At 45.0% G+C, this 27,858-nt stretch overlaps 1 protein-coding gene across 1 annotated transcript; it reads left to right on the forward strand.

Moving 5' to 3' along the window:
• Positions 1–9,129: 9,129 nt before the first annotated feature.
• glud1b (glutamate dehydrogenase 1b) lies at positions 9,130–27,811 on the forward strand. Its single transcript, XM_079756721.1, has 13 exons — positions 9,130–9,722; positions 13,118–13,198; positions 13,490–13,545; positions 14,635–14,698; positions 15,351–15,445; positions 16,135–16,314; positions 18,560–18,697; positions 19,122–19,259; positions 19,575–19,655; positions 20,096–20,219; positions 21,933–22,024; positions 26,306–26,368; positions 26,873–27,811. The coding sequence occupies exons 1-13, from the start codon at positions 9,326–9,328 to the stop codon at positions 26,990–26,992; spliced, it is 1,629 nt and encodes a 542-aa protein (XP_079612847.1). The 5' UTR covers positions 9,130–9,325; the 3' UTR covers positions 26,993–27,811.
• Positions 27,812–27,858: the final 47 nt, after the last annotated feature.

Consider the following 27,858-nt stretch of genomic DNA (forward strand, 5'->3'; position numbering starts at 1 on the left):
TATTTTGTTACTGGCTGCAATAGGCATGGCATGTTTTGGTTGTTTTCCCCCCTGTGGAAGTTGTTTTTTATAGAGCCCATAATTTGGGTAATGAGTGACACCTGTGTTTTTGCTACGGCGGTGCCTCGGTGAAAAGGGTCTATTGCCTAATAGAATGGAGTACTAAATAAAACTGCATTTACGAATGCGTTTTGAAGCTGGAATCCATAACTTGTGCATTGAGTTCCTCCTAAAAGCGATGCTGTGATTAGCATTTAGCTGCACTACACTATCCTACAACAGAGTAAAAAAACTTTTCAATAAACGTTCCAAACTTATTTTTTACTTGTGCCCTTCCGATTGGTCCAGGTCCTTCACTGTGAGGGACGCATGAAGGCCTGTGTGTCCTCCTCCTTCCCCTACTTCTCCTCCGCCCCCTCCTCAACCTCCTACCTCCTCCTGAGCTGCAAACCCCTGCTGCTCTGGCACCGGCTGGTCATCACACACACCTTCACCAGCCAGCACCGCCTGGACCTGCGTTTCACGCGCTGCGACAGCAGGTGATAAGGTCAACGCATCAACACAGACAAAACACTTATCCGTCTCTATGTGTGTGTACAGACATGGCCAAGCCATTTGTTAAGCAAGTTTTTCAAGAGGGATGTTTGTAGTTATATCACAATTTCATGAATATACATTTTGCATGTACCTTTATGTGTGTCTGTGTATTTATGTGTATTCATATATTTGTCTATATATGTGTGTCTTTCCGTGTGTGCTTGTGCTGCTGTGTGTGTGTGTGTGGACATATATGTGTGTGTGTGTGTGTATGTGTATATATATATGTGTGTGCCTGTGTGCCTGTGAGTGTGTGTGTGTATATATCTATGTGTGTCTGTGTCTGTGTGTGTTTCTGCATATAAATGTGTGTATGTGTATATGTTTGTATATGTGTGCGTGTGTGTTTATATGTGTGCGTGTGTGTATATATACATGTGTGTGTGGGTGTATATGTTTGTATGTGTGTGTGTGTGTGTGTGTGTGGATATATATACGTGTGTGTGTGTGTGTGTGTGTGTCAGGGTGAAGGCCCTGTTGGGCTACAGTCCTGAGGAGCTGCAGGGCCGCTCCCTCTACCAGCTGTGTCACATGCTGGACACGAGCCGCCTCAACAGGAGCCACCACAACCGTGAGCCCCCTCGTTAGCGCTCTACGGCCTACACCTGACACGGCTCGTTGTCCACCCCACTCTCTCTCTCTCTCGCTCTCTCTCGCTCTCTTGCTCTCTCTCTCTCTCGCTTTCTCTCTCTCTTGCTCTCGCTCTCTCTCGTTCTATTGCTCTCTCTCTCTCTCACCATCTGTATGTCTTGCTCTCGTATTTTGTACGTTCTGGATCTTCCCCTCTCTATCTGTAAATCTACCTTCATCTCTCTCTGTCTTTCACTTTCTTTCTCTCGGTTGCACTCTCTTACTATGTGTAAGTATTGCCCTCTCTTTGTCTCTCTTTCGCTCTCGCTCTCTGTAACTCTTGCTCTCTCTCTCTCTCTCTCTCTCTCTCTCTCTCTCTCTGTACCTCTTGCTCACTCTCACTATCTATCTCTCTCTCAATTCAATTCAAAGGCCTTATCGGTATGTTAACACTGTGTTAGCACATACAGCGATTCCACAATACTCCCTCTCTCCCCTCTCTTCAGTGCTGTCTATGGGCCAGTCGGTGAGCGGTCAGTACAGGATGCTGGTTCGGGGCGGGGGCTACGTGTGGGTGGAGAGCCACAGCGCCCTCCTCAGGCCCGCGTGCCCCAGAGTCTCCCCCCAGAGCTCCAGCCAGAGCTCCAGCCAGAGCTCCAGCCAGAGCTCCAGCCAGAGCTCCATCCAGCCTGCCTGTATTTTCTCCATCACCTACATCCTCAGGTAGGAGCACAGATTCATCATCCCAAACGGCACCCTTTTTGAAAACAAAAGGTAAGGTTGCATGTGAAAACACCTGTGAAAAGAGCAAGTGAAAAGCATTATGGGTCCGTTCATTTTGGTATGGCAGTGCACCTGTATGGCCACAACTAGTCAGCGGTTGAACATGCTGGCGGTGTGAACGGCATCAATAAAAAAAACAGGAAGAAAACACTGTGGACGACCGGTGAACTGCTCAGCCTTCCAAAATCCGACTGAAGGACTGTATTAGATATTTAATTCAACATTAATTATACATGCAATTTAGTTTTTTCTATTAGTGCGCTGATATGGAAGTGTGCGCAGATGTCTGTGTGTGTATGTTTGCACATGCATGTTAATGTGTGTTTGTTGGGTGTCTGCGTGTGTGTGTGTGTGTGTGTGTGTGTGTGTGTCACAGCGGCGTGTTGGAGCCATCTCTCCAGCTGTCGTTGGACCAGTCTGACTTGAGAAATATGATCCGACCACGTGACCTGACCAGGTGACCTGACCAGGTGACCTGACCAGCTGACCTGACCAGGTGACCCGACCAGGTGACCTGACCGTCCACTCATGAAGGTTCATCTTCTCTCTTTTTCAAAGCTCACATTTTCTCTGTTACATTCACACAGCATGCTTCCTGGTGGCGCTTCATAGGTTATTTTCATTATTTAAAATAAAAAACTGTTCAGTCAGCAATGACTACATGGACTTCAAGGCAGCTTAGCCGATTAGGATTCCAATCATTTTTTAAGTTTAGTCTGTTTAGTTTTTATATTTTCAGTTTTAATGTCCATTATTTTGCCGATAGAGATAATACTACAGGTACAATACATTAACAATATGATACAATGCAATATAATAACAGAAAACATTTTGTCAACAACGAACAATAAATTATTACCGAAATACAGACAAATTACTTTTTGAGAAGCAATTCCTGCGGTGGGATGAGGAGTCGCCTGCCCATCACGTCTCCATACTGAATACTTTCATTGTATACAGTAATACGTGAGCTCCATCATTTTACAGCTAAACCAAAAATCTGCCCTCTTCCCAAAATACTAACCAGAAGCTAACGTGTTTAATGATTGTTGATAATGGTTGACCACATGTAATGAAACTGCACGAAGTCTGCCACATAATACAAGAACAAAGGGTTGATATGTATTATGCATTTGACAGATATTTACCTTGATGGTTTTGAAACATTGACATTGAAACAAACCCTTCCCCTCTTACATTAAGAACTGAGAATCAACTCTCAGAATACCACACTACAAGTACAACTTGGCTGAGTTTTATAGGTCGTAGACAACAGTTTGCTAGACTACGATTTTGAACACTGATACAATGGAAACAGAGCAAAACAACAACTGCACAACCGCTTAAAATGTAGCACGGAAAAAAGGATTCTCACATAAGCATTTGTTTGGTTTTGTAGACATCTTCTGTACACATGTCAGTGTCTCTCAAGAAGGAAAGAGGAAAGAGGTCTACAGTGAATAGCCTGTGGTTTAGAGGCAGTTGCGGGCTGGGGTGGAGACATCTGTAGTCTGTCGGGTGACGTCTATCATTCACCCCACGACCTCTGTTTGACCTCCTCTGGTCCCAAAACTCACTTCCTGCATAGGGCTGCTCCCCTGGGTCTTCACTGAACACATCACTGGTTTTAACGCTGACACGCATATATTGGCATCCGTACGCCCACAAACACACATACATTATCCGCTGAACATGCTGATCTGACGAAAAGAGTTAGAGCAAAATCGAAACAAGTCTTTTTTTCTTCTGTATACAACGAGAAAGATTCTCGTGGGAACTTTTTAACCGTTTTACCTTTCACACTCCATCCTCTCAGCACAAACCACTTCCCGCTGTGATGTCTGCGTAGACACAATAGTAATCTGTTGCTTGCTCCCTCTGTCACGTAAAGACACAATATTCATACGCATCAATAACTAACCACATTTTTGTTTTATGTCTACATCTCTATTTTACATTATGGGTAATTGAGGAACACACTCAAACACATTAACACACACATATACATACATACATACCCCCCCCCCCCCCCCCCCCCACACACACACACACACACACACACACACACACACACACACACACACACACACACACAGTGAGTGTTGTAAATGAACAACAAACAACATAAGGCTGGACCCTATATGCAGTAACTTTCTGATACCCCTTTTTCATGAGCTTTACCAAATCATAATGTAGCATACGAGCTTATGTAGGGTTCAAATTGTACCCTACATACACTGGAAGTTTTATCAATTGTACCGTACAATTGATAAAACTTTCAGTTAGCATTATTTAAATTTTTTGGCATATTTCTTTGCAAAATCTACATTGTCTATACAAAATGTACATTTTGGGGTTTGGTACGGGTTTTCCCTTGAATTACGGGGCGATTTCTAATGGTAGAATGGTTATCTAAATATTAGCTGTGCTTTGTGGGGAAAGGGCTGCGTACGCCATCTTGTGTTTGATCGTTGCTAGTGACCGTGTTGTTTTATTCCATGTAGTGTCGAGCCTAACCCAGCAGGAGGCAGCGTTGCATACATTAAAAAGAAGCGCCTCCAATAAGAATACCCTTGTACAGGGAACATATTTCGTCAAAAATGAAAGTGTCCCTTTATAATATAACAATATGTAGTATCGTAGTAGTGTTGGACACTTAACAATAAACGGTATTTAATTGCACTGTACAGTACTGTACTGCATGAGACCTTTAATGAGATTTATAGATGATTATTCTTTGTTTATTTCATAATAGATCGGGGCAAGTATTTTCATAAATCATACTAAATGCAATCAGTAAATGTGTTTGTATTCGATATTGCGAAATACAAATCTTCAAACTGCCCTCAATATTGTACATAACGTGAAGGGGTAACCGGATTACACTGGTAAACAAAATACAGGCTTCTGCAAGTTTGTATGCCTCACATTCTTGCACTGTCTCTAAAGGTCACCTTGACAACCAACACAGTCTTCACAAAACAGGAAATGGCCGGATAGCAAACTGCTGATACATTCATATATGGTATGAAGAACATATATGTGTGTAATACTAGGAATATTGAATGGCATTTATATAGTGCTTTTTTAAGAAACGTTTTTTAAGAAAGAGGCAGAGAGCGTTCAAAATGCAAGGGGCAACGACTCAGAGGGATAGGAGAGAATTAAAGAAGATTGTGCCGACAGTCAAATGAAGAAAGACTTGTGTGTGCGATAAAGAGAGACAAAAACATAATCACTCGGGAGGACCAAACAATACAACATCAATACCACCAAGCCTTTCAAAGGTGATAAGGGGGTATCCAACATGGATGTTGCAATGGGATAATTATATTTTTACATTCTGTTTCTCTAACTGACCTTTGTTGGTATGGGCCTTTTTCTTGACACCCTTCGTTTGTTGGGAGTTAAAGGCTCCAACTGAGGCCTGGTTCTGACCCTCGACCTTGGGAAGGTCGAGGAGCAAGGGCTCCAACTAGTACGGCACGGCTACGTCCCCCTTTATGACATCCTGGGGAGGTCATCGATAATTGACTACCATCGGGGTAACCAATACTATAGATCTATTTGGGAGCAGAGCTGTTCTCAGCATCCTGACACCTGTCTGCCACTTTATAGGAAGTCCTTGCTTTTGTCAATACAGTGGACTTCTCCTTGCGGATCTCTGAGAGAAACGAAGGGCAAACTCCCAGCTGAAGCCTTGGATTCCTGTATGTTTGTTAATATGTTTGTTGTATGTAATGATATGTTTATTATTTAATTAAATTAGCCTAATTTTTCTAAGTTCGGATGACCCTTTATTCTTAAACATTTTAAGCAGAAACGATTGACGTGGTGCAAAATTCCACTGCAATGTATAATAAGGAATACCACCAGTCCTATATCTTGTCCCTTAAAATAGCATTGCAAAGCCCCTCCCCTGCACAACCCTTCACAGCATACACTTGTTGTTTACAGCAGCAGCCATCCCCGCTCTGACACCACCTCTACCCCCCTCCCTTACAGTTGGTGGGTGTTGTCAGAAACCGGCCAATGACTGGACAGCAGGCCTCCTTTGAAATGCTGACAATGATAAATCACTGCTCTTCCCTGCCAGAGAAAATCAAGGGGAGTGGGAGAGGGAAGGAGAAGATCAAAACGTTGGGGTGAATGTAAAAAGAAAAAAAATGAGAAAATAAAAAGGGAGAGTGAGATTTTGATCCTCACGGCAGTAAAGGGAATAGAACGCGAGCAAGGCAGCCAGCCAGGGTAACACTCAGAGAAACACACAGCCATATAAGGGAAGGAGTTAAGTGGTTTTGTCAAATGTCAACCGTTTTTATCGCCCTAATGTAATCATTGACATTTGTGCTCTTAAAACTAATGGATTACTACTGGGGGGTCGGCTGAATGATCCCAGGAAGACACAAACATGTGAGTGAAGTGAGAGTGAGATGAGAGATGTATGCACACTCACAGCACAAGCACTATCTGGAAGATAATGCGTAATATAATAAAACAATAAAGGATGAGTTTGACTGAGGTCCAAACTTGACTGACGCCCACACACACGCACGCACGCACGCACGCACGCACGCACGCACGCACGCACGCACGCACGCACGCACGCACGCACGCACGCACGCACGCACGCACGCACGCACGCACGCACGCACGCACGCACGCACGCACGCACGCACGCACGCACGCACACACACACACACACACACACACACACACACACACACACACACACACACACACAAGCCAGATCTTTATGGTAGAGTTGTTCAAAATTATTGCACCATTTCTTTAAGCACATATTAGCTGCTGAGAAAGCTAAGTGTCAGTTGGCTATCAGTTTTAAATCATCACAATCAGAACACTTCCTGTCACTGAGAGAGAAAAGAAAATTGAAATAATTGTGAATAAATTATTGTTTACTGGAACAAGTACCTGATTAACACCATGACTTGGGTCTTGTTATTTGGAGAAGTTGTAATACATATATTTTCAAATGTAATTATCTTATTTACCATTCTAGCCTATCTTAGTATGGAACAGTATATTCTTAGTTCGGTCAAAGGCTTTCAAATCTTATTTGTGTCTTATTTGTAAGACTTTGCCATAGCCTTGGAGAGATTGTCTACCTTAAACTATAAACAAAACGGTCTGTCAAGAAAAACCGAATCAAGACCACTAACCCTGAGCTCCCGCTGAGCCTAGGGCTCCTTCCACATCATTTCTAGGAAAAGCCACGCTTCTAACTGTATTTAGTCAATGGGTGTGCAAGGCCTAGTGGGGTTTCAGTGTTCTCTTTCCTTTTTTCCTCCATTTAAACCAAACACATATGGAGCAATGGACAGATAAACGCAGACAACATGGTCTTCAGAACAGATAGACGTGCCCCTGAAGATGCTTTTCAGTTTCTGTACGAAAATGCGATTCGCCACCAATTTCTCTTGAAGGAGGTTTGCGTGACATGTAGAATTTAAATTGTGAAACGTATGTAGGCTACAGAAATCCTTTGTTCCCATGATGAAGGCTAAACGCATGTTATTACTCATCTGATAAGACCGTTCCATCGCACTCAAAAAGGTTGCGTTGCGCAACCCTCTATGTGTTTGTGCAAGTGTGCCTTTCATAGTGGTCTATTTGTCCTAATCTTATCTTCTGTACAGAGTCCACAGGTGTGGGCCTGCATGGGTCAGGGGCTTCACTCTTGTCACCCGCTCTCAGTGTCTCTTCTGTAGGACAACCACATTGGGTTTTTCGCCAAAATCAGGCATCAGAATCAGTACCATGTTTTTTTGTAAAGACCTAGCGCCATCTTAAAAGGAGAACAACCACGCCCCACTATTTTCTATTTTGACATAAGAGAGCACTGCTTCATGTGTCTTTTGAGTTAATCCCAGTCTGCAGCGTCAACTTTGCTTCCTGTGAAAAGTCACGTAAAAGTTGGGCCCTTGATGTCTATGGTGCGGGATTTGCGGTAAAAAATGACGTAAATGGTCTGAATTGTACACGGTTCATGTCATGGAGGCGCTGATTTGACGCACCAATCGATAGAAGACCTAGAAAGATTTACAGAGGCAGGGGATCACACAGGTCATTCAATCTCCTGTTGGAGAAATGCTTATACGCTCCACTCGTTGTGATTATACTACCTTGGCCTTTTGGCCTTTGGCTGTTTTTGTTATTGCGATATATGGATGGTTGCATCAGGGACAGGCACAGACCCACGGTCACTGTCTACTGTTCTTGCTACAGCAAGAACCTGTCACCTAGAACCAGCCTGCCTGAACTCTCTCACCCTCTAACCCCAAGACACCTCAGACATCACTTGGTCGCAGATAACTGCAAACACGCCTACACAAGTGCACACGCACGCGAAAACATGCACAGACACACACACACAGTGCACATGCAGTAGCACACACACACACACACACACACACACACACACATACACACACACACACACACACAGGGTTGTCAATGAATACCAAATGAAGGCGGTAACCAAAGTGCAGCAAATCCGACTTAAAATCAAAGTTACTGTGTCTGTATTATAATCTTGTGTGTCACAAGAAGTGTCTGTGTGGCCATCTTCCAAGTAAGTACACACTTGATTACTCATTGTAAATTATTATTTTATAAATCAATTGCTAGCATCCATAAATTCAGGTAATACCATAGCCATAAAATGTGTTACCACTGCTACCAGTGTCTCAACCCCGGTCTTTGGTGGCTCTATGATATGATCATGCTGATGCCAGCAAAGATAGGAAACCGTTAGGAGACAAAAGAAACAAAGTACATAACCTGTGCTAATGAATAGCCACAACTGCAAAGCCGACATGTCGCAAGAAAGTATGTTCCTATTTATCCTAGATATTAAACATACATAACAATATAAATACTTTCCTTTACACTTGTGGTTTATACCGTTAGCAGAAAAAAAAAGTATGTTCCTATTTATCCTAGATATAAAACATACAATTAAAATAAAAATACTTTCCTTTACACTTGTGGTTGCTACCTTTATCAGTGATATTGAAATAATGATTTAAATTCTCCTCTCAATCTGGTGGCGCAGCAGACTCATGAGCGCAGCGCACTCTAGCGGTGGCTTTCGGCGGTAGCGCGCACATCTGTGACCCTCCTACACCGCGTCGTCCATCCCCACGAAGCCCACCACTGCTTGGGTCGTGCTGCCTTTTAAAGCAAGCAGACACAGCATGTCATTCTCTACTCTGCCAGAGGACGGGCCACGGTGAGGAGCTACTGTGGCATTTTACCCACCCTACCCCCAGTTGCCATCCCATAGTGTATGTTGTTTTGTTTCGTTTTTACCCTTTTTTAGTTTACGCGTATAGCTAGTTAGCCCTCAAACATGTACAGGTATTTCGGTGAGCTCCTCACCCGCTCCGCGGGGAGTGCTCTGGCCTCGGGGTGCGTGGACTCTGCTCTGCCCGCTACCTCGTCTCTTATGCGGGTCCGCAACTATGCCAACGCCGCGGACGTGCCAGACGATCCTAATTTCTTCAGGATGGTCGAGGGCTTCTTCGACCGCGGCGCTTCGATCGTCGAAGACAAGCTGATCGAAGACCTGAAGACCCGGGAAACCCCCGAGCAGAAGAGAAATCGTGTACGGGGAATCCTGCGCATCATCAAGCCCTGTAACCACGTCCTCAGCGTGTCTTTCCCCATCAAGAGGGACAACGGCGAGTGGGAGGTGGTGGAGGGCTACCGGGCCCAGCACAGCCAGCACAGGACACCCTGCAAAGGGGGTAAGAACCGCCGGTCCATTGACAATCGCTTTAGGCGGGCCATGTTTCTAAGCAGTTAGCACTGTAAACAAGCCCAGGGAGTCTGTGGGGAACGCAGCCTTCCGACTCTTGCCCATGTGCATTTATTCCGTTATCTATGCAAATGCCCAAACTGGTTTTCCATGCCCTCTCATGTCACCCAACATGTTTGGAAGGGTCACATTGTCGAGCTTCGACATTGTTGACCTTCCCCTACACCTGTGGCTGAACTTCACTTCAGCTGCTTGGCTATCTGCTAAGCTATTAGCAAAATGTTGATGACCCTCCCCCCACCAATATACACACAGCCTCCCCACCCTTTATACCCTTTCATGCGTTTTAGTGAAAGTCGAGTTTGTCGAATGAAATGACCTTTTGAACGTCTTCAATTTGACGGTGGCATATTTTGACCATACATTTGTATGCACCAAAGCTAATTATGATATTATTGCATCTGCCTACTGATGAATCATGCGTGGGTTTGTGGAGAGAGTGCATAATGCTGTTGTTCAATGGGCATTATCTAGTAGGCTGGCGTTCCTGGTTGCTGCATGTGATCCACGAAAAACATGCTGCCGTCATTGCTAATTAGCTGTTGATGCCAACTTTGGTTGACAGCTGATGCATTACATTAGAAGCATCGGACAAGCACCATGTCATACACGAGGTTGAGGTGAACTGACCCGTATTCTACCTTTTGAACAGTGTTCAATGAACTTGGAAGGGATTTTTGTTTTTGCAGTTCAAGGTTCAAGGAGGGACATTATTAGAGATTGCAGCAGTGCACTCTGGGTGATTGGAAGGGGAAGGGGTGGTTGTGTGTGGGGCAATACTATTTGTCAGCTGTTTGGATGTGGGGGAGGGTCCTGTAATAAGACGAGGCAGGAGGGACCCAAGATATTCTCAGTTCGAGAAAGACGTTTATGTCATTCTGCATTCTGGACTTGTTTGAATGAATGACGTTAATTTGACACTGGGTTGGTGTTAATGGTTTGCCAAATGTTTCAGTTACACTTGCTCAGTTTAGTTCGAGGTAGACACAGGCCTATTCCAGTGAGGAATGTTTGCTGTTGGTAACATAAGCTTGATAGTATTTCGCTTTTTGAAATGTCCTTGGACCGTTCATAATGTGATGTTTTGTTTATTTCAGTATGGGCTGGTTTCTAGTTCCCAGTCTGTCGTCAACAAAACATTTGACCCAACATTTTATACAATCCCAAAAAGGGACTAAAATAAAGGTTAGCTGGGCAGCTGTTGCATGGTACAATATAACATGTATTGTTGAAGTGTACCTAAATACCGCCACAGCTTTCAAACACAGGTTGCCTTTATTATTTATTAAGTAGTCATAAATACCCCCCCCCCCCCCCCCCCCCAAAGGAAAGACTCATTACTTCCTGTACAAAAAGCAGAGTGTTACAGAACAGTTCTTATTTTTCAAAGTTTAATCATTGACGTGGATCATAGACCTTTACACTGTGCTTCTTCGGTGAGGAAACAAAGTGCAAAGGCTATGCATCCTCCTCTTTGTGTAACTTTTAACACGGTGTGCGTTTGTCTCCTGTTTTAAGAAGTACAGCCACTCGACAAAGTTGTGTGTATGTGTGTAGTCGGCTACACAGGCCATCACGCCCACGGAGTAGAAGCGGAAAATGAATGAATGAGTGAAAAGTTTGAGTTTGGTCTGCAGTTTAATCCTCTCCTTTCAGGCCAACCATTCTGTTGTAGCCTCATGCGAACCCTTCTGGATCTCATTAGGTTACGGAGATGTAGCAGGAACCGCTATAGCAAAATAGGAACTCACAGAGGTTTCGTTATGACAGTGTGGGTACTCCTGCCAATTTGGGTTATCGAGGTGTAACTGCCACTGTCGTTGTGTGTGTGTGTAACTACCACTTAACCTTGTTCACCATTTAAGGCCCTGATATTGCCCCTTGTGTTGTATTTTTTATGAGTGCACTTTAGTTTTGTTATGTCTGAAAACTCCCCTCAAACAACCCCTTGTTGTTCAATTCAACTCGGGACTGGCCTCACTGGAAATGCAGACTCTGCTCTTTCGTATTTGTATAACTTCCTCACATCCTTTTTGGATGAACTGTCTCTTCCCCGGTCTGCTCCCTGAGATTGCTTGGTTGTTTAGTTTGTTATTAGGAAAAGCCTATTGCATACATTACACACTACCTCCTGTAATGCTATTAAGTGGCTTTGGGTTCACTCTGGTTAAACCGGTGGAGAGCGAGGATGAATGAAACGACCTGAATGGTGGCCGCCCTGTATTCCACTACAGTGGGAGGGGCTTTTCATGTGTGTGCTCTAGGAGGTGTGTGTGTGTTTTATGTGTTACTTGAGGCTGCACTGTTTACTTACGAAAAGGAATGGATTGTGCGGAGCTGACTGATGTCATATGTGCAGAGAGATGATGTCATTAAAGCTTTCTTAGTTGCTGTACAAACAGAAAAGAGGCGTGTCCCAACGATTTCTTCCCCCCTGGCTCCTTTAAAGTCAGCCAATCACAGAGAAGGCCCCCATATGCATTCAATGCACATACCTTCACTTGGGGAAAACAAGTCTTTGGGTGTTAGGGTTGTTTTCTCTGTCAAGCTGCAGTCTTCTATGCAGTGCATGCCCACAGGCTTATCTATACAATATAACTGTTGGATGGCTTCATGACATCAAGCTCACACATAATCTTATTCTGCCACTGGGTGGGAAGGAGGACTGTCACAAAGGCTGCCCATCTGGTTCTGGATGATAGGATTTGATATAATTCAGTCAGCCACACTAAGCAATGGGCTGTCGCCAAGGTGACTGCAGCAGCCAACTGCTAGCTTCCCATATTGAGAACCAATGACCCCAGGGTTATATTTCAGGGCTTAGATCCTCCTCCAGCGACCCACACACCACGTGACCTTCAATGGTTCTACTAAATCAGTGACCTTTGACACGTATACATGTGGTCATGTGTACCGTAGCACCAGAGAACGCGCACTCTGATTCGTCGTCCGCTCTGTTCCATCATCCACCCTGACTTGTAATTCAATTATATCGTTCCCCTTGTCGTCGGTTATTGATTTTACAAGGCTGCAGTCCTCTCTCTCATAACTGCAGCCTTTGAATGTTGAGTTAATGTTTAATGTAAATTTGCAAAACGGACTTCGGGAAGAGGGCTACTAAAGTCTTCAACCACTTGAAAAATGTCTTTATAGCAAGCTTAGATACGTCTCGTAATTTTTTTTATAGTATTTCAAATATTTGCACCTGAAATTGTAAACCTTAACACTTTCTTCTCCACCACAGTGCACCTATAGTCACATTATGTGGTGATTCTAGAATCCCCTTCTCTGCCTGACCCCTGGCTGTGTCTCTGTGTCTTCCAGGTATCCGATACAGCACTGATGTGTCCGTAGACGAGGTGAAGGCCCTGGCCTCTCTCATGACCTACAAGTGCGCCGTGGTTGGTAAGAGAGGAGCGCCGATCTATTCCCAACAGAGATCTCTACTGGAGATCCTTTCCATGGTCCCGTTATGAGTATCGACATTCGTATGACTAGAACTGTACTACCTGACTCCAGTGTGAGTTAATTCAGATTTGTATGGGTCCATTGTATAGCTGTCTGGTCAACATAATGATATACTATTGATATTATCTTATAGAGAGCGTCTGGATATTGCAATATAGCTTGCATTTAGTCTTGTCTCAAACACTTGGTTGTTTGTAATCGGCATGGTAACCCCTTCCCGCTTTCCAGATGTGCCATTCGGCGGAGCCAAAGCTGGAGTCAAGATCAACGTCAAGAATTACTCTGTAAGTCTAATCCGCCTGCACACACTCTCATGCAGAGAGTCTTTGTGTGTGTGTCTCTGTTGCAGAGATTCAAGTCACTGTCATAACTAGTACATGTGGTCTCGTTTCATGCACGTGGAAGCAATTGTGCGTGAGTTACAAACTGCTCAAAGAGGATTAGTGTTGGGGCGGATTGTTTGTTATTCTGCGGCACACTGGTTTGCCAACGTCCAATAGGAATCAGTGCTGTGTGGCTGGAGTCTGTGTACTCTGGCTTACTGCTTTACAGAGAGTTACAGTGCAAGCCCTAACCTCCCCTCGCACGCAGTTTCCATTTCCCTCCCACGCATGCACCGGGACGAGTAACGCAGGCACTACAACTACACTGGAGTAGCTTAGTGGTGCGTATCCCTTTCCACTGTTTTGATGGAAAGAAGCGGACAAAAAGTAGGGACTGACGAAGGGAGTGTGAGCAAAACTGACAAACAGGCTAGGGAGGAGGGGCCGTTGCAGGCAGAGAGGCCTGGTTATTTTTGTCAGCTGAAGCAGATAATTACTTCTTTATATCTCCAGAATGGCGCTTGATTTCCAAGGCCACTAGAAAAGAGAATGTTTGCCCATGGATAACCGCTTGCACATGATTAAAGAGGAGCTGCGAGCCCTTTTCGCCTCATCGCTGGTATTTCCCATTGGTTTCCTAAGTGTTCTGGTCAACAGACGGTGACTCAGACCTTTGGACTTCGAGAGGGAAAAAATGTAAAAGGCGGGTTTGTTTAGACTCCTTCTAGCAGAAACTGAAATAACTGCACCAGTTGTATGCAGCTAAGAGTTTCACAAAGAACCGGCACCATGTGTTGAAGATCACCCACTAATCTATAGACCTGTTGACCACAAACGGAAGCCGTGGCACAGCCAGTAACACATGCACCCTCTTTTTAACAATCAAAGGAAATCCCTTTCAACCTGACAATTTGAAAGTAATTCAGAATGAAGGGGCATCGTAAACGCTCTAGGCAGGATTGTCCTTCAATCCTGGCACTGTTAATCCTGATTGTATTTCGGGGATTTGTTGTTACATGTGTGTGATTGATGATGTCTGTTCTCTGTTAGGACAACGAGCTGGAGAAGATCACAAGGAGGTTCACCATTGAGTTGGCCAAGAAGGGGTTCATCGGTGAGGTCCATGTGTAAACCTGTACTAGCTGACACACACACACACACACACACACACACACACACACACACACACACACACACACACACACACACACACACACACACACACACACACACACACACACACACACACACACACACACACACACACACTATGTACATGCATGCATCTCCTTATATGGGCTGCTGGCAGTCATGTGTCAAACCCAAACATGTATGGCGTGATTGAATGTGTGGGTTCTATGGTGGTTGGTTGTCACGGTTTCATGCGAGGGCTTTCAGTTTACAGCCTCTGTAGGCCCCACTCATTGGCCACTTCACTGACTTATTCTTAGCCTGAACATGTGTAGCACGTGGTTTTGTCTACATTGAATGTAACCATTGGTCTGGTTAGAATGCTCTTTATTTAGAAAGTTATGTTACCACCTCTTATTTTCAGACCGGACGCACACACACACACACACACACACACTATGACCCCGCCATGTCCTGTTCAGATTTTGGCACATGTAAAACAGTTCCCTTGAGTTCCACACCTCATTTCACATACGCTGCCGTTTCCCCCTGTTGATACTTCTGTAAGAATAATGCGCATAGCGGTTACTTTCATGGTTGCTGGTCTAAATGCATGCCCTTGCTGTTCTCCCCAGGGCCTGGCATCGACGTCCCCGCCCCGGACATGAGCACCGGAGAGAGGGAGATGTCCTGGATCGCTGACACCTACGCTAACACCATTGCACATACCGTGAGTCGTACAGCCATTCAGACACATGCACACACACCTTAGTTTTACACATGCACCGGTGCAAAGGCCGAACTCACTAAACCCCTTTTGATTTGAGCTTTGTTCAGTGTTTGACAAATGAGTACTTGGCAGACACGGTTCATTGCTATGTTGCAAACATCACCAGATCATTTCGTCAACCATGGGCTCATCAAAATTAACCGCAAACTAGCTTTTGTTTGCCTGTGGTCTGAACAATATTTGCCCACGAGCCATGTATATGTTCTAATAGTCAAGTGATGAGAAATTGGGCAACGGGGCGTATTCCATAGGTGATCACCTGCATATAATCTTTTGTAAAGCTGGTTTTGCAAGGGAAAAATGTCACCAAAGTAAACAACTTGTCTTCGTCACACTCAACCCACCTCACCCATCACATCCGCCCTCCTTCCCTCCCCCTTCTCACACAAGGGGCCTGCCCTGTATACATTTCCGTACCGGGAATATTCTTCTGCAAAGGGCACCCGGGGAGGTAGCTGTCCCAGTTCTTATGTCGTCTAATCCTCAAGTCATTGAAGGAATTGCACCATGAACCCCAGCACCACAATGCACAAGGGAAATCGTACTACCTTCTAAGTCTATCTCTCTCCCTCTCCCTCTCCCTCTCCCTCTCCCTCTCCCTCTCTCTCTCTCCCTCCCTCTCTTCGCAGGACATCAATGCCCACGCCTGTGTGACCGGTAAGCCCATCAGCCAGGGAGGCATCCACGGGCGCATCTCAGCCACCGGTCGTGGTGTGTTCCACGGCATCGAGAATTTCATCCAGGAAGCATCATACATGAGCATGATCGGCCTGACCCCGGGCTTCCAGGACAAGACCTTCATTGTCCAGGTAAACGAGACACAGACTCCCTCACTCACACACACTCACACACATTCACACATTCAAATGATTGTATTGATGTCCACATCAATACAAGAAGATACAGGACATGCATATGAGAAGATGCAGACAAATCGAATAACAATATAATCACAATACAATATCAGTTGTATGTACAATTAAGACGCGCAGAGGGTTACCCGCAAACAAACGCATGATTTCCACATTGAGCAGTTTTTAGATCGCTGCTTGGCCTTCGTCTTTGAACATACCTGTCATGCTGGGGCCCCCTTACTGCTAGCTTAGGAACATGACCCAGGCCGCCAAAGATAAAAATCAGCAACTGGCAACTATAGCCTAGCTGTGTTATGGCTGGCACCTTTTGCTCATTAATAACACATTTGGTAAGGAAGCCTTCATCTTGAGGCTTTCCTCTAGGCTATAATCAAAGGTACAAACTACCTCTTAGAACCTCTTAGAACATGCACACACGCAAAGATACACACAAGCATGCGAAGATTCACACACATGTGAAGATCCACACTCATAATCATATGAAAGGAAAAAAACACAGACACAGAAACTCAGGCCAGGACACACGGTTTTTGAGATGAGGTGAAATGCACACCCGCTCTGCAGACTTTATGACAGACGAGCCGCAGAGAAACCTGCTGACGACCAGCACGTTTCTGTACAACCGGAGAGGTCAGCCTTAAGGGGACACGGACATTTAAAAACGTGCCCAGCTCAAGGACACACGCACATTGCATGTTTCACACAGACGCACACCCACACACATTGAAAGACAGGAGACACTGTGCCTCCCACAGAATTCAGGGCACTGGTGTATAGGTGCAGACTGGCGTTGATCTGCAGTTTGAGGGGAGTTCCACTCCACCTCTGCAGGATCTTGAGTCAGCGAGACAAGATGGCAACCTCGCAAGGACAATGACTCATCGTGTGTGTGTGTGTGTGTGTGTGTGTGTGTGTGTGTGTGTGTGTGTGTGTGTGTGTGTGTGTGTGTGTGTGTGTGTGTGTGTGTGTGTGTGTGTGTGTGTGAGGTATCCAAAATGGCAGAGAACAGTTATTTTTTTGTCTTCTCACATTGGGTTCCCTCATATTACACACACACACACACACACACACACACACACACACACACACACACACACACACACACACACACACACACACACACACACACACACACACACACACACACACACAATGCAAGGCACGTGTCCCAGCCCCCTTCTCCCCAGGCAGTGGTCTCCTTTTTCTGGGAAAGCGTTCTATATTTACCCCAGACCCTTACGACCGGGCGCTACAGTGTCTGTACGCCGTGAAGCAGTCTAACCTTCTTAAAGAACCAGATCCTTACAAACCGTCAGCAAGCCTAGCTTGACTGTATCAAGGACATCTAGTATTCACTCACTCACTAACTCACTCTCGGAGAACCAATGAAATGTGGGAGGGGTTGGGGTGCAGATGACGTGCAGGCCTATTGGGTGGGGCAGGGGTGTGTCAGAGGGTGGGGGTGGAGTCAGCGGACTGGATTGGTTGCCTGAGACAGCTGCTTGTGCTGTTTCATGGTGGCAAGGTTCAAAGTGTGTGTGTGTGTGTGTGTGTGTTTGTGTGCGTGCGCGTGGAGATTATGTGACTTTTAGGCTGGATTTCTGTAGCGATTGAGTGTTCTGACAAACATTAAAGACTCTTTGAGAGATCCGTACCATCGAAATAAAACCACAGATCAACGTGAAACCCCATTAGGACCAATAAAGGCGTTATTTTAGGGGATGAAAATCAAGTCGTTTGTAAACAGTCCCATTACTTTCACCCAGTTTGTTCTAACTCACACTCGTCCTTGGAAGGATGACTAACCGGTGGAAGTAAGGGGTGATGTTGACGTATGAAACCCTTCCGTTTTTGTGCTTTCAACCTGCGTCACTGCACATGTAGTTTCCTAATCTGACCACACGAGGGCACTCAAAGTACATGTCTCCAGTTGATCTGACATGGTGGGCAGCCTTCTCCTCTGCTACACTTAACCATTTCCATGCCCATTTACTGAACGGGTCAAAACTGCTAATTACCATCGGTCAATGACGTGCTGCATCACCCCACACGACACGGACCATGTTGATACGCTAATCAAATTGTTACACTCAAGTAACCATAACGGTGCCAATTTCACCCGACCTCGCCATCACTCCTACAATCAATAACCCCACGACCGTTTGACCCTTGAACCCAGGGCTTTGGTAACGTGGGCCTCCACTCCATGAGGTACCTGCACCGCTTCGGGGCCAAGTGCGTGGGCGTGGGCGAGATCGACGGCTCCATCTACAACCCCGAGGGCATCGACCCCAAGCAGCTGGAGGACTACAAACTGGTAACTCACTCACACACCCGTGCTTCAAGAGGACCTAGAATGACGGTGATGTGCAGTGTTGGATGTTGATTAACGTTCCCCTGGAGGCTATGTGCATTGACTCATGTCTCATGTGCACCCTGTGTGTTGACATATGTACTCCAGCCTGCACTGCCTCGTAGCGTGTGTGCCCGGTGCACTTGGTCACACGGCACCGTGATGATTTTCATACATATCCTTGATCATTTGCATGCCCCAAAAAGCCTACATGTAAATGTGGTCTCGGTTGATGCTTCAGGGCAAAATGATGCACTGAGATGCTGACTGTTACTTGTGTGTGTGTGTGTGTGTGTGTGTGTGTGTGTGTGTGTGTGTGTGTGTGTGTGTGTGTGTGTGTGTGTGTGTGTGTGTGTGTGTGTGTGTGTGTGTGTGTGTGTGTGTGCAGCAAAACGGCACCATCGTGGGCTTCCCCGGGGCCCAGCCGTACGAGGGCAGCATCCTGGAGGCCCAATGTCACATCCTGATCCCCGCCGCCGGAGAGAAGCAGCTGACCCGCAACAACGCCCCCAGGATCAAGGCCAAGGTAAGCGCGCACACTTTGATGCAACGGGATACACACCACGTGTATCCGTTACATGTGGTGTAGACACCTTTACTGGCTCCCCTTGTTTTGGGCCAGTGAAAGGCTAGGAATGCTAGACATACAATGCTGTGTGTGTGTGTGTGTGTGTGTGCGTGCGTGCTTTCATGGTAACTTGTCTATTGAGGATCAGAAAACTGTTGCACCGGACATTTTGGCCCCTGTTTTTTTTGTGTTTTAACTTTTGGTCCTAAATAAAGTATTCCAATGTGTGTGTGTGTGTGTGTGTGTGTGTGTGTGTGTGTGTGTGTGTCCTAGATTATCGCAGAGGGCGCCAACGGTCCAACCACCCCCGAAGCCGACAAGATCTTCCTGGAGAACAATGTCATGGTCATCCCCGTAAGGACACAGAATCCTCATTACAAACGAAACCATCAACTACATTACGTCATCATTACAAACTACACGATGAACTACGAAACATCTTTAAGAACTAGTTTTCATCATCAGTACAAACTTCACTGTGAAGTACAAAACATCATTACACACTACACTATGAACTATATGTCATCATTTCAAACTGCACAATAAATTACATTGGATCATCATTACCAACTACACTATGAACTACATTACATCATCATTGCAATCCAGCCCATGAGCTGCATTACATCTCATTACATACTACACTATGAACTACATGACCTCATTACCAACTACATTTCATCTTCATTACAAACGACAAGTTAGCTACCTGGCGTCGTCAGTACCACCACTACTATGAACTCCATAATGTCCTTATCCCCACCTCTGACCTCTGGTTCACTCTGGTCGTGCAGGACATGTACCTGAACGCCGGTGGTGTGACCGTGTCGTACTTTGAGTGGCTGAAGAACCTGAACCACGTCAGCTACGGCAGGCTGACCTTCAAGTACGAGAGGGACTCCAACTACCACCTGCTCAGTGAGTGTCGTGGCGCTGTAACACGCAAACACACACAGACGCACACACACACACACACACGGATGAGTTAGTCCTCACTGTTCGAAGGTCCATTATGTTAATGTTCACTGCTGGTTGTTCTTGTTTTGCTTTTGCTTTTGTTCGAATGTACTTGTACTGTACTTCTCAAACCTAGCAGTCTTACCATGCTCTAGAAGAATTTCTAGGGGGGACGCATGTATTTCGTATTTCGTTACTTATTCATTCTCATAACTTATTTGCATGAGTGAATAATGCTTTGGAATACGTGTATTTCTGCAGAGGCCAGTATACAGGTTGAAAAATAATGTGGGAAACCAATTATTATTTTAGTTTTATTAGTAACATATCATGAAAAATATTGAACTATTATACTGCTATAGTTTATTTATTATAAACCTCACAAGACTCGCACTCAGCCTCACCCTTTTTACAGTGCGATGTACCTGTTCTTTTTTTTCACTGAGGAATGATAGGTATGAAACTATTTATCGGTTTCTAGGAAGGGCACTCTTGTCTAACCTGCCTTTCTTTTGCGCTACTGGTTTGACGACGAGTTAAAGGGTTTCTATTCGCTAAAGACCCATGGATTAACTCTTACCATAATGGTGGTGCCTCCTTGTCTAATCCCCAACAGATGGGTTACTAGGGTGTGGTTTCTTAAACCTGTACTGCCTGTGTCTAATGGTTTTTCTTGAACGTCATCCTTATTTTTTTTACTTTATTGTTTTATTTTAGGATAAAGCACATCAAATAGAAAAAACAAACAACAAACAAACAACCAAAAAACCAAACGGAACAAAACCTCCATAGTATTCCAAAGACGAACGTCATCCTTACTAAAGAGAAATACATATTGAGCTAAGTGCGATACTTTCTAACAGTTTGGCATATGGTTTGCAACCACTGTTTGTGGTTTTATTTGTTGATGACTATAGCTATATATAGATTATAGCCTTTCTGACCTAGATCCAAATAAATCCGGCGTTATGTCTGCTTTTACAGAGCAGGCTATCCTTCCTGACTCAGATGTGTGACGTGTAACACAACAGTGTCAGCGTCTAGTGGACCTATAATATACACGTCGGGCAGCGACATTGCTTTCTAAACAAGGCCCGGGGGGACTGTTAGGTTGCTTTTGCTATCCGTGCACATTTATACCACTCTTGAAACGCCAGCTGAGTTGCTGATTGGTAACGTTACGGTGGTATTTGTGCGGTCAGAAGTGCGCTGTAGGAGAAATAAAAGGGAAGCCGAGAGCGGTTTGAGGCAGAAAGGCGGTGAAGAGCTCGTGACCGGCTGATCGCTCCCACTGCCAACTAGTCTGTTCCTTCTTCAGAGAGGTTTAAATCCCCAGAGGCGTGTTGCACACATGACAAGTCCTCAAAACGTCACACCCCTAGCCTCAGTGTGCCAGATCACCCCTTAAACACAGAAATCCATTCGGCTTTGTCCCCTGGCTTAGAGGCGTAACAAAAATGCCGTCCATCCCGTGTTTGTATGTTTTCTACCGAGAGCAAGGCGGAACAACATAGCAACATCCCTGCCTTAAAAAGGCTTTGTTACAGGGGCTCATGAGTCATTGTATTGGCACTTTTTGAAACTCTTGCTGTATAATGTATTTTTGTTTTCCCTGAACCGCTCCCTCTCGCTCTCTCTGACTCTGTGACTTTCTCCCTCGCTCTCTCCCTTCAGTGTCTGTGCAGGAGAGTCTTGAGAGGAAGTTTGGCAAGCAGGGAGGACCCATTCCTGTGGTTCCCACCGCTGACTTCCAGGCTAGGGTTGCTGTGAGTGACACGCACGCACAACACACACACAGAAATATGCATTAAATTTTGCTCTTGCACAGCAAGATGCCTTCTGAACACACATTTTTTTATTCACAAGGTATCGAATTACGCATACGGGTAGTAGCGCACCGTTTGGTATCGCAGTACTTTGTCAGTGTCGGTACAGCCCGAGCACGTACATGCACGCTATTCAATTTAAATGTTTGCACACCCTTATCATAATGACTTTGCAAACACCCGTCTTATTTGCCATCCTTGACATGCCCCAGGGATGGGCATCTTTTACATGGACCAATGTGATGTGTGAAGGGGAGAGGACAGTCCAGTATGTTAGTTCAAGGTCCGGGTTCCCTTTTTTGCCCTTTTTTGGGCATCCTTTTAGCAAGATGCCCTAAACCCTGCTCCTTCCCTTTAATGACATCAGTGTTTCCGCTAGAAAAAATTGGTGCCGGTCATGTGACCTGGAGGGTTTACATTTACAGGTTTAACGTTTTTTCTTTTTCTTCGATATTTGGCAGCTTTGAAGCGTGCCGCTGCTGACTTAAAGTCAAATGTATCGAGAGTGTCTCTGCTGCTTGCAATGCGCATAATCCTCGTGACTCTTCCTTCCCCAAGGCGGCTTCGCTGAGCAGTAGTGTTGTCACAAGAACCGATTCGATGCCGATAAGAAAAAAAAATTTTGATACTTGCTTTTTTCTGACAACGTCAGAACCGAATATACAACTTTTCACTCGGCGAGCCGTGTCGATTGTTGGCGGAACTGACGGGGGCAGTATACGCGTGTGAGCAGCACAGAGCAGACAGCGGCGCTGAAGAAGAAAACCTGCCGTCTTCGAAGAAAATGGCTTCAGCAGGTGACACACAAGACAGGTGCTTAGTGTCGCGTGTGGAAATATTTTGTATTCGAGGCGGATAAATCCGGAGCAATTCTAGACTCAAACAAGCCAACATGCAAACAGTGCCTAAGAAGTTTTCAAACAAAAGGAGGAAGCACGTCAAACCTGGCCAAACACCTCAAAGACAGGCACCCCGACTTGTTTAGAGAATTCAAGGTGAGTGAGTTTCCGTTTACTATCACTGTTGTGTCACGTTATACGTTAACCCGAATATGCCTATGTTCCGTTCAGTCATTTGGGCATGAGAGTCAGCTGGGGCGCAGCCGTGCAGGCTTCTACTCTCTCGCTCAGTCGCTCCCTCATGTAGATGTTTAAGTAATGTAACGTAAGGTGACATGATGAGATACTGTCTGACAGTCTCTTACCTTATGTTATTTAAACTAGGGGTGTGAACGGTTACAAAAAATTGTAAACGGTTACACAACCCCTTTTTTCTTGCGCAAGCAAGAAAAAAAAAAAAAGAAAAAATTGTTTGACCGGTTGCCATGGTTATCTCTGTGTGGTTAATTTGCAGTTGCGGTGTTAATTAGGATGTTGTCAGCTTCGTATCTGTGGTATAAAGGTTGGGACGAATTTCAAATTATAAATATGTACACTTTATGTTAAAAGGATAGACCGTCGCGATTCCCATTGAAACGAATGGCGCGTGATTATTCTTCAAAACGAGACCTGGTAAATTGTGAAAAATGAATTAAACTGTAATCAGACAACGCGGTTATATGCTATAGACCCTAGAGTATCTATGGTATAAAGGCTGGGACGAATTTCGAATTATAAATATCTACACTTTATGTTGAAAGAATGGACCGCGATTCCCATTGAAACAATGGCGCGTGATTTTATTTTTTTTACGGTTTTCGTGTACTGATTTTTCCTAAACGGTTATGATTTACTAACCGGTTACATGTGTACCCATGCACACCCCTAATTTAAACAAAGTTTTTTTGTTTTTTTCCCTTTACAGTACGAGTGTGTGCCAGACCAGGAGAAGCAGGAAGAAAGTCACACACTAACACAGCCAAAAAGAGTTTCTGTGCATGGACCAAGTCCCCATCTACACAGTAGAAAAATCTGAAGGAAGCGTTTGAAGAGAAAATAGAGGAATGGAAGTTTGACATTTCAAGAATGGCAGGCAACAGATAATGCCTCCAACAACAAGAAGGCCTTTAAAGATGACTTCACGTGGATTCCTTGTTTTGGTCATACTGTCCGCAGTCAACAAAGCCATTGATATTAACAGGGTATCTGCAGCATTGTCAAGGCTTCGTAAAACAATATCTGCCTTCACCAGATCACCAAAACTTTCACGTCAACTCATCAAAAAACAGAACTCTCACTCCAAGAACATAAACTCATACATGACGAACCCACTCGTTGGAATTCATCATATGACATGGTAGAGAGATTTCTGGAGCAGCAGCAAGCTGTGTGTGCACTGCTGGCAGAGGACCGAAAGAAGTGGCATCTGATGCCCAAAGACACTGACATTACAATTTTAGAGACCCTGAAAGAAGTCCTCTGACCATTGAGTCCCTTCACTGATGCACTAAGTGGTGAGCAGCACACCACCCTCTCATCTGTCTTGCCCCTGACATGGAAAATGTTCACAACTCTCAATGATGAAGAGAAAGACTAAATTCTTGCTGGGGAGATGAAGTGGGCCATCAGAGATTATCTAAATGTGCGTGTTAATGATGACAAGCAGTTGCTGCTCATTTTGAACAGTGCTACCTACCTTGACCCCAGGTTTAAGGACATGTTTGTTTTGCTTAAGGAGGAAGTCAAACAATGTCTCCTGGGCCAAGTAGGCGGACTTGCTGATCCTAACAGAAGTCAAAGCCATGTGCCAGACCCAGGACAGGAAGAGGACTCAAACCTAGTCAGGCCACAGAAAAAGCAGAAGGGTGACTTGAGACGACTGCTGTCAAGTATCCAAGGAGAAAAGAAAGGCAGTGGTGCTACCCCCTCAACTCCTGGAGAACCCCTGTCCCGAAGTGATAAGCTGAAAGATGAGTATCAGGTATATGAAAAAAAGAGGATCCACTTTCCTGGTGGAAAACAAATGCACGTACTCTACCTCAGCTCTCTGATTTTGCCAGAAGGTATCTGTGCATTGCTGCATCAAGTTGTGCTTCTGAGAGAGTTTTCAGCACTTCTGGCTTGATTGTCAGTCCAAGACGGTCAAGACTGACCCAAGAAAATATTGACATGTTGGTGTTCCTTTCAAAAAACCTGGAACTGACAAAGAAGTTCAAAAATCCTTAAGTTATGCCTGTTGGAACCTAGTATTAGAGGTTTTAGTTATGTGAGATCAGGCTCCACACCACTGTTGTTTTGTTATTTATTTGCATATTTATAAGAAGAACAATATTGTTTGTTTTATATGCTTGAAGGCTCCACGCCACTGCTGTTCTTTTTTGAATGTCAAATAGTTGAATATTGTTGTTGTTTATGACCATATTTATAAGCACAGTATTGTTTGTTTTTATACTGGATGGCTATAGGCCACTGCTGTTCTTTTTTGAATGTATAGTTACCTGTTGGCAGCTGGTACTGCAATTTATATTCTATGCAAAAAGATGTTGAAGCACAGTGGTGTTAAATACTTGACATTTTGAAGCAGTTTTCAATAAATTAGTGAATTTAAAAGTACATGGGTCCTGTTGTTGTTTTTAAAAAATCGTGGTATTGAATTAGTATCGAAATTCACAGGTATTGGTATCGACTACTGAAATTCTGGTATCGTGACAACCCTATTGAGCAGTCTTTATTAGAGCTTAGATCGGGCCCAGAAAATCAAGCCCGACCCGGCCCGAGCCCGTGCACGTTCTGTCTGAGCCCGGCCCGGCCCGACACATAAACTGTAATGATGAGCCCGAGCCCGATTTCAACCCAACATTTTTTTAATACATGTGTAACTTTGTACACATTTGTTACTTGGGCCTACTCTGCTATATGTAAGGGGTAATGTATAGAACACTGGTCATTATCGGGAAAATAAGCCCTGACAGGGCGAACAGGACACCGACGCGCAGCGGAGGTGTCTTGCGATAATGACCGGCGACGTTCTATACATTATCCCACTTATTACACGGCTAAAACCCTCATTGTTTAACATGAATTGGCTAAACAAATGACCACTGTAGCATATTTAAACGCAATTCAAATTGTGCAGAGAATTATTTCCATTTGTCATTCTGACCGGAGACATTTAGAATTTTTGGTCCTCCTCATTTTTTTCCGGTCAATGACCGGTAATTACCGGACAACAGAAACTCTGAATGCCATGTGTCTGCAAAATACAGTATTTCAATTAAAATGCTTTGGCTAAAAGCCCTTCACTTGTATTCATTCAGACCCATTTCTTTCCTCTGGTATGCAGGGTGCCTCTGAGAAGGACATCGTGCACTCTGGGCTAGCTTACACCATGGAGAGATCTTCCCGGGTAAGGACACACACACACACACATCACAGTCTAAACCAATTTAGCTATTCAAAGGACAAATGCGCTAAATGACATGACGACCGTGGTCGTTGGTGAGGTTCAGATAACCTGACGACAACAGGCCCGGCCCGGGCCGTACTAGTCACAGGTTTTTAATTTAACGGGTTTTACGGGTTTAATATCTTAGGATAGGGGCGGCAGTAGCTCAGGAGGTAGAGCGGGTTGGCTGGTCACCGCAAGGATACTATTCTGATCCCCGGCTCCTCCTAGAGTGTCGAGGTGTCCCTGAGCAAGGCACCTCACCCTAACTGCTCCCGAAGAGCTGGATGTCGGCTTGCATGGTTGACTCCAACGGCAGTGTGTGAATGTGTGCATGAATGGGTGAATGTCAGGCAATATCGTGAAGCTATTTGGATAAAAGCGCTATATATAAATGCAGTCCATTTACAATTAATCATGGTGGTGTTTTGTGATGGTTTTCTGAACGTTTGTATGCTTTTGCAGCAAATCATGCGCACGGCCAGCAAGTACAACCTGGGCCTGGACCTCCGGACGGCGGCCTACGTCAACGCCATCGAGAAGGTGTTCAAGGTCTACAGCGAGGCGGGGCTTACCTTCACCTAAACGGCCAATCGCGCTCCGACTCCCGCCGACGACCTCGCGTTCCCCATTCCCGCCCTCTTAGTCGTCATCATCATCATCATCATTGCCGCCCAACCCCAGACCCAAACCAGCCCCCCCGCCCCGCCGCCCTGAAGAACACATCTGAGTTTACGTGGTGGACGTCTGTCCCTCTCTCTATCTGTCCCCCTTCATGCCCTGTGCCGTAACACAGAGAACCACAATTCTGTTCTGGTTTTTGAAGATCTTATTTTATATATACGAAGAAGGATAGCAAAAAAAAAAGAAGTCCACCTGCGCTAAATGTTCCTCTCGCAGCCGTCAGTTCATTCGTGGGCGTGTTCGTCCCTGTTCATTTTTTTTTTGTATTTTGTTTGGTGCCATTCCGCCAGAGCTTAAGATGCCTTAGTTCAGAATGAATTCCCGTGGTTTATACAAAGTTGTATGTCTATATGTAACACCAGATACAGGTTAGAGAAGGTGGGTTTAAGATACTGGGCCGGAGGGGGAGTGTGTCAAATCTTGAGTTTTATTTTAAATTCCTATAAATGTTAACGTATTTCAACGCATGCTCCCCCCCCCCCCCCCCCCCCCGCTGGGTTCTCTATCGTTTATGCTCTGTTCCAGTATACCCTGTTTTCTAAGACTGTCTGTGGCTAAGACAGACAGACAGAGGGTGTGAGAGAAGGAGAGTGATGTTCACTGTGACAGTAGTTGTTCAAATGGTCCGCTTCCCACCGTCCACGTTCTGGCGCTACACAAATGACCTTCATGTTTTTGTCTCTTTGTTGAAAACCAATAAAACAGAATGAAAAACACGAACGCGGTGCCTGCGGTTGATTCAGCTTCAAATTATGAAGGATTTTTAT

The sequence above is a fragment of the Pollachius pollachius genome (genome assembly GCF_949987615.1).
Source record: "Pollachius pollachius genome assembly, chromosome: 19".
In the NCBI taxonomy this organism is placed as follows: Eukaryota; Metazoa; Chordata; class Actinopteri; order Gadiformes; family Gadidae; genus Pollachius; species Pollachius pollachius.